General features: G+C 49.1%; 1 protein-coding gene across 1 annotated transcript in view; it reads right to left on the bottom strand.

The window, feature by feature from the left end:
* Xylt1 (xylosyltransferase 1) overlaps positions 1-6,116 on the bottom strand; it is a 252,445-nt gene that overhangs the window by 21,997 nt on the left and 224,332 nt on the right. Inside the window, exon 7 of the mRNA XM_055627276.1 lies at positions 1,098-1,360. Coding sequence (XP_055483251.1) covers positions 1,098-1,360 — 263 coding nt within the window. The remainder of the gene's footprint in view (positions 1-1,097; positions 1,361-6,116) is intronic.

Genomic DNA, 6,116 nt, shown 5'->3' on the forward strand with positions numbered 1-6,116 from the left:
ACACACACACACACACACACACACACACACACACACACACACACACACGGAAAGGGAGAGAGAGAGAAAGAGAGAAGACAGACAGACACAGACACACACGTATATGGTGGGCTGCAAAGGTGGCTCAGCAGTAAAGGCTTATGATGCTCTTGAAGACGATGCTAGTTCAGTTCCCAGCACCCAGAAAGGGTAGTTCAAAACAGCCCGTAACCTCAGATCCTACCCAGTGCCTTCTTCTGGCCTCCCTGGCCATCCACATCCACATACCCCTCCGCACCCACACAAAAACTCATATGCGTACGCATACTTTTATAAAAATTCGGGGGAAAATGAGGTGAAGATTGATCGAGGAGGGCAGCTGCCGTTGGTCCCTGGCCTCCACAGTTACACAAATGTGTGCGCATGCACCCACCACAACACACACGAGCTTCTGACAGGGTGGGACTTGACAGCCTTAGTGACTGGGAACCGTAAACTCTGCCGGGATGAGACAGTAAATAAAGAGCCACAGTGGGATGGGGATGATAGGGACAGCTAACTGGTTACCATCTCAACCAGAACACTCACTGCTAACTATTGCGATAGCTTAATACCCAGGCACCCGAATCGTGGGAAAGATACTGACCACTCGGTATGGAAAATACTGTTACAAGGAGGATGATAATGCACGCCTGCGAGGCGGCCTGTGAGCACGTTCCTTTCATCTTATATATGAAGAAGCTGAGGGCCTGAGGAGCTCATACCTTGCCTAAGGTCAGAGATAATGGTGCGCATCTGTGATCTCAGCATTTGGGGGCTGAGGCTGGGCCACAGTGAGCTTAAGGGCAGTCTGGGTGACACAGTGAGATACTCTTTGCAATGGGAAAGAAGGAAAGAAAGAAGGAAGCAGCGGGGTAGGGGAGACGGAGCAGGTGGGAGAGCACATGTAAAAAGCCTAAGTGGGAGAGTAGGATGAGGATCAGTATTACAGCCTGCCTTCAGAGAAGAAGAGTTAGAGAAGAAGCAGAGTGCTGGCACAGAGTGAGGGGCTCATGTGGCAGTCGGGAGGAGAAGCATGGCATTAGCACCTTGCTCTGCCAGGGACCCAGCTGGCTCACCTGCAGCTGTTCTCCCCATCCGTGTGTAGGGACAGCTCAGCCCTTCGCAGGCCCAGGCGGATGAAGGAATGGTACAGGGTAAGCGCCACATCGCTGAGGCTGTGGATGCCATCTGGCTCATCATAGACGTTCTCCCAGTAGGAGCGGAGGCCTGGGGTGCCCGCAGGATAGTTCCCATACAGGTAAGAGTCCAGCTGCCCAATGATTTCCTGGTTCACTATGGCTTCGAACTTGCGGGCAAAGAAGGTGGGCCGGGCTGTCTGCTGTGCTCAGGAGAGAAAGAAAGAGAGAGAGAGAGAAACCCTGAGTTTTATTACCAAGAAATAGGGGCTATCTTCATCCTATATCCTGAAAGGAGAGGGAAGACATTGAAGTGAACCTTTCAGCTTCAGACTCCAGCCTTGGGACTCCGTGACCTGTTTTCAACTTTTTCCTCTATGAAAAGGGTCAGAATGAGAGTGGGATGAAGTGAGCAAGGCATCAAAGAGCCACAGCCACTTAGGAATCACTACTCAGATGACCCTGAGATAAATTGAATCATGGGTGTTCAGCGTTAGGTTGGCTCTCAGTTTTTCAGTGAAGGTCATACGTGAGCAACCCAGGACAGATGTATTTCACTTGGCTGGGAGAATGCTTTAAACTCAAATCCGAGGGCAATATTTACAAAATGGAAGATTCACAGGAGCAATCCAGGCTTTCTTTTAAATAGCAACTGTTGCGAGAAACCCAGGTCACATTCTGAAGTGGCAATGGTAGGTCAGATGGAATGGCAGCCCATCCCTTTAGACTCTTCTCCCTGCTCTTGTCCCCACTCTTCCCTAGTGTCCCCTGGCATCTCAGTCGATTTGTGGGCTCACGGGGGACACTCCAGGGGATGATACTTCACAGTCTCCAGGAACTGGGAGCATGGCACTCTGTATTTGATAGCTTTCCAAGTGACTCCAAAGAAAAACCCAGTCACTCACATATGGGACTCCACTTTGTCTATGAGCCTTTCTCTCTTTCATTCTAATATTATCCTTTGTCTCAGTTAATCTTAAATTTCAGGACCACAAATCTGCTAGATAAATATTTTACAGTGGAAATAAAGATTTCCCTTCAGCCAGCAGCTGTTTTCTTAGCACCCAAGAGACTCCATACAACCTACCCCAGGATTATGAGCAGCCAGACTATGGTGTGAGCAAGATTTTCAGCAGGCAAGCCCCCAGCCCCTGAGTTTTCTCTACTCCGTCAACAACTCTGGGGGTGACATTTAGAAATGTAAATCCCAAATCAGATTCCCAGTGGATTATGTTTATCATGAGAACTCAAAACTCCTGGAGATGGGTCCAGAGGGAGAAAGATTTATCCAAAGATACACAGCAAACCAGTGGCTGATCCAGGATGAAGATTTAGGGTTGGAAGTCAAAGGGACAATAAAGGCTGACTGGCCTCCACAGCTCAGCTAGGGAAGTGTTGGCTATGCAAGCATGGATCTCTGAACCACGTGAAAATGCTGGGCACAGTGACATCTGTGTGTAATCCCAGGGCTGGAATGGCAGAGACAGGTAGAGCCCAGCCAGTGTAGCCGAATCTGAGAATTCTGGATTCACAGAGAGACCCTGCTCTATGGTTAAAATACCTCCTCCTCCTCCTCTGGGGAGACTTACATAATATCTACTCCCTCTTCATAAGACCTCAGTGACAAACCAAAGCTCAGTTAAACCAATGCTCACTCTGGGGAAACCGATAGGCACGCTTACAGGGCATGGGTGAGGGGTGATGGGCAGGGACATGGCTGAGCCCCTCAAGCACGGGGAAGGTGTACAGGCAGAGGGAAGGACAGCTCCACAGCTGCACAGACGGAGCGTTGCGTCTTGCTTCCCCTGGCTCTGTACTCTATCCTCCCCCTGAGAACCTCGGGGCCACACACAATTAGGACAGAAAAGCGGGCTAGACACTCAGGTGAGAGTTTCATTTCCCCTGCTGACCCTTCCAGTTCAGGAAGGTCAGCAGCCCACAGGTCATGCCGTGATGGAATTTTGCCAGTAGGCATAGCTACATCAAGAAGATGGAGGCTGTTTTGCCTAAAGGGTGAGTTCTACAGCACACTGTCCAGAGACACAGCAGCTGAACCTGGTCTCTGCACGCCTGTGCATACACACATACACACACACACACACACACACACACACACACACACACACACAAAAGCACACTCACACACACATATGTGCACATGAGGAAATAAAGCACAAAACACCTGCCATTTGACCTGCCATCGCTAGTCTCATCACCTAGGCCTCTGAAAAGTCAGCCAGCAGGGTCATCACTGCCCTTCTACAGATGAGGACATGGGTCTTATAGAAGGAACCAATCCTCAGGAAAGGCTCACAGCCCAATGATTGTGCAAACACTGCACATATCCCACAGCTCCAAACCTAACCCCGCTCTACCACATCTCTCTCGGGTAGAGTGGTGAGCTAGCAGGAAGCCCTTAAGACAGAAGTGGTGCTGAACAGCCCATCACCTTCACTTCCTGGGCTCTTGGATGTTTGTTCTGGAGAGGGTGGGACAGCCACTCAGGAGTCAGCCCACTTGAGTTCATGCCCTCTGCTACTTCCTAGGTATGCATGTCTTTACACATATCATCCGATTGCTCCAACCTCAATTTTCGTGTCTTTGAAATGGACACAGAGGCACGAGTTAGTGTGTTATCAGCTGCTGTTAGGTGATTACCATTGCCACTCTGCTTGGCTATCACGTTCCCTATGGCCCTACAGGCTGTCATTTCCTTAGTCTCATTGGCAAGATGGCTTCCATCTCCACCTGCTATTCTCTGACCACAGCCTAATCTTCTAGAAGGGTATACTTCTTTTTAAAGATTTTATCTTGTGGGTGCATGTGTGTGCATGCATGAATGACTCTGTGCATGTGTGTGTGTGTGTGAATGCCACAGGTATGTGAGTCCCCAAAGAGTCCAGAAAAAGGTGTTAGATCTCCTGAATCTAGAGTTACAGGCAAATGTGAGCCATCTGATATGGTACTGGGAACCGAACTTGGGTCCTCCAGAAGAGAAGGCAGCACTTGTGATGGCTATGCTTCTTCTTCTTCTTTTTTTTTTTTCTTATCACTCTCTTCCCCAGAGTTCTTTGGAAAAGAACTTTGTTTCTCAACTTCTTGAATCTAGATGTTGAACGATAGCCTTGGTCTTTACCTATTGCAAAAGAAAGCTGCGTGTGCTCAGTTCACCCTCTAAGTTAGCTTGGCTTCATCAAAGACCACGACGTCCCCTGGATGTCGGGGCTGGCATACAGATGCCACCTCTGGGAACAGCCCCAAGGAAGTAACACTCCTGAGAAACAGCCCGCCAAGGCTCCGGGCTGCTGGCTCTAAATGCCAAAGGTCTGCAGCAAGGGCAGGGACCGCCCTCAACAAAGGCATGGGCCACTTCTCTTCTTTTGGATAGACCAGGTATTCCCCCTTCCCTGCCCTGCCCCTGCAGCCTTCTGTGCATCCTTTCTGCATAGACAGTGAGCGAAGAGTCCCAAATCACCCTATCCTTAAATTATCCTTAAATTATCATGGGTCCGAGGGTCCCCTGGAAGCAGCTAAAGATGCTAGTCAGGAGCCTTGGGAAATTATAGATGACAACGGAAAAATGGCTGCTTGTGGTGTGTCCAGAAGCACCGAGTTTGGGAGGACTAATATACCCACTTATCTTTAACCCCGTCAAATTCATTAGCTGCATGGCCACAAAAAATGATTTTAATCCCCCTCCCCTTCAGTGTTCCCACCTACAAAGAAAATGATGCCCATCCCAGCAAAGCCAATGTGCACAGAGGGTCAGGCCCATGGGTGGTGAAGAGTAGACCCCAACATGGCACAGTATCTTAATGACATGGAGACCTTCTACACGGATCCCATTTGATCCTGACTTGCAGCTGTGGAAGAGGCTGCGGTTCTACATTTTGGACAGGCTCCTGATAATGGAGGTGCTGCGTATCTGTGGCTGTGCTCCGACGGACCAGGTCAAGAGGCCTGAAGCTCCACAAAGGCAAATCTGACTATGTGCCTCCAGAGAGAGGATGTCTTGTGATGTCATCAGCTTGTGCCACTGTGCTTGCCATCCCTCTGAGAAGCAGAATGTCTTCTCCATGTGATGACTATAGGGATCCCCACCTGATCTATGTGTGCGTTTTATGGCTTTTGTTTGGGTTCTGCTAGGAAAGAGTCCTGCTCCTTCCAGGCACCACAGTGTTAGGGGTCAGCGAAGAGTGAAAAGAGATTCCATCTAGAGTGGAATCTGGGGGATCAAGGCATCCTTGGGGCTTGTGGCAAGCAGGTGACCATTTCCTACCCTGCTATCTCTGCACTGCTTGGAAACATACAGTGAAAGTCTATGCAGAGACAGCGGTAACAGGAATGCTGTTTCTACCTCTTGTTACAAGTTTACAGAACATGATGGTTTCCCAACCCGGATGCTCCTCGGGTTTCTCCAAAGTACTCTTTGGAAATACAATAATATTCTTGACTTTTCTGAAGACCAGTGGTTCAGAGCAAGGGGCAAGTCTGAATTTAGGATGCATTTTGGGATGTTCTTACACAGCTTTGGTCTTGACAGCTGAAGAACGCAACTGCATCTTCTGGGGAGAGACCACAGAGAATGGTCCCCACCAACACAGTGGCCCAGTCACAGTGTCAAAACCTGCCCTCAGTATATTCAAGCATATACCCAGAAAAAAAAAATGTTTCAAACAAATATTCCGAGAGCTTGTGACTGAGAAGCAATATAGAGAAGGTGATGGGACTGATCTTGGAAATGGCTGCTTTGGGCTATATCATCTTTTATTGCATGCGTGTGTCCTTGAGTGTCTCTCTCTTTCTCTGTGTAGTGTTTGTCCTCACGTGCATGTGTGTGCGTGTGTGCAGGTGCAAACACCTGTGCATGTCTGTATGGAGCTTGGAAGAGTACCCCACTAGGGCTCTTTGCCTTGAGACGGCTGTTCCACTGAACCATTTTTAGCTAGTCTGCTGACC

Source organism: Psammomys obesus, unplaced genomic scaffold (genome assembly GCF_907164565.1).
Source record: "Psammomys obesus unplaced genomic scaffold, mPsaObe1.curated_primary_1811, whole genome shotgun sequence".
Lineage (NCBI taxonomy): Eukaryota > Metazoa > Chordata > Mammalia > Rodentia > Muridae > Psammomys > Psammomys obesus.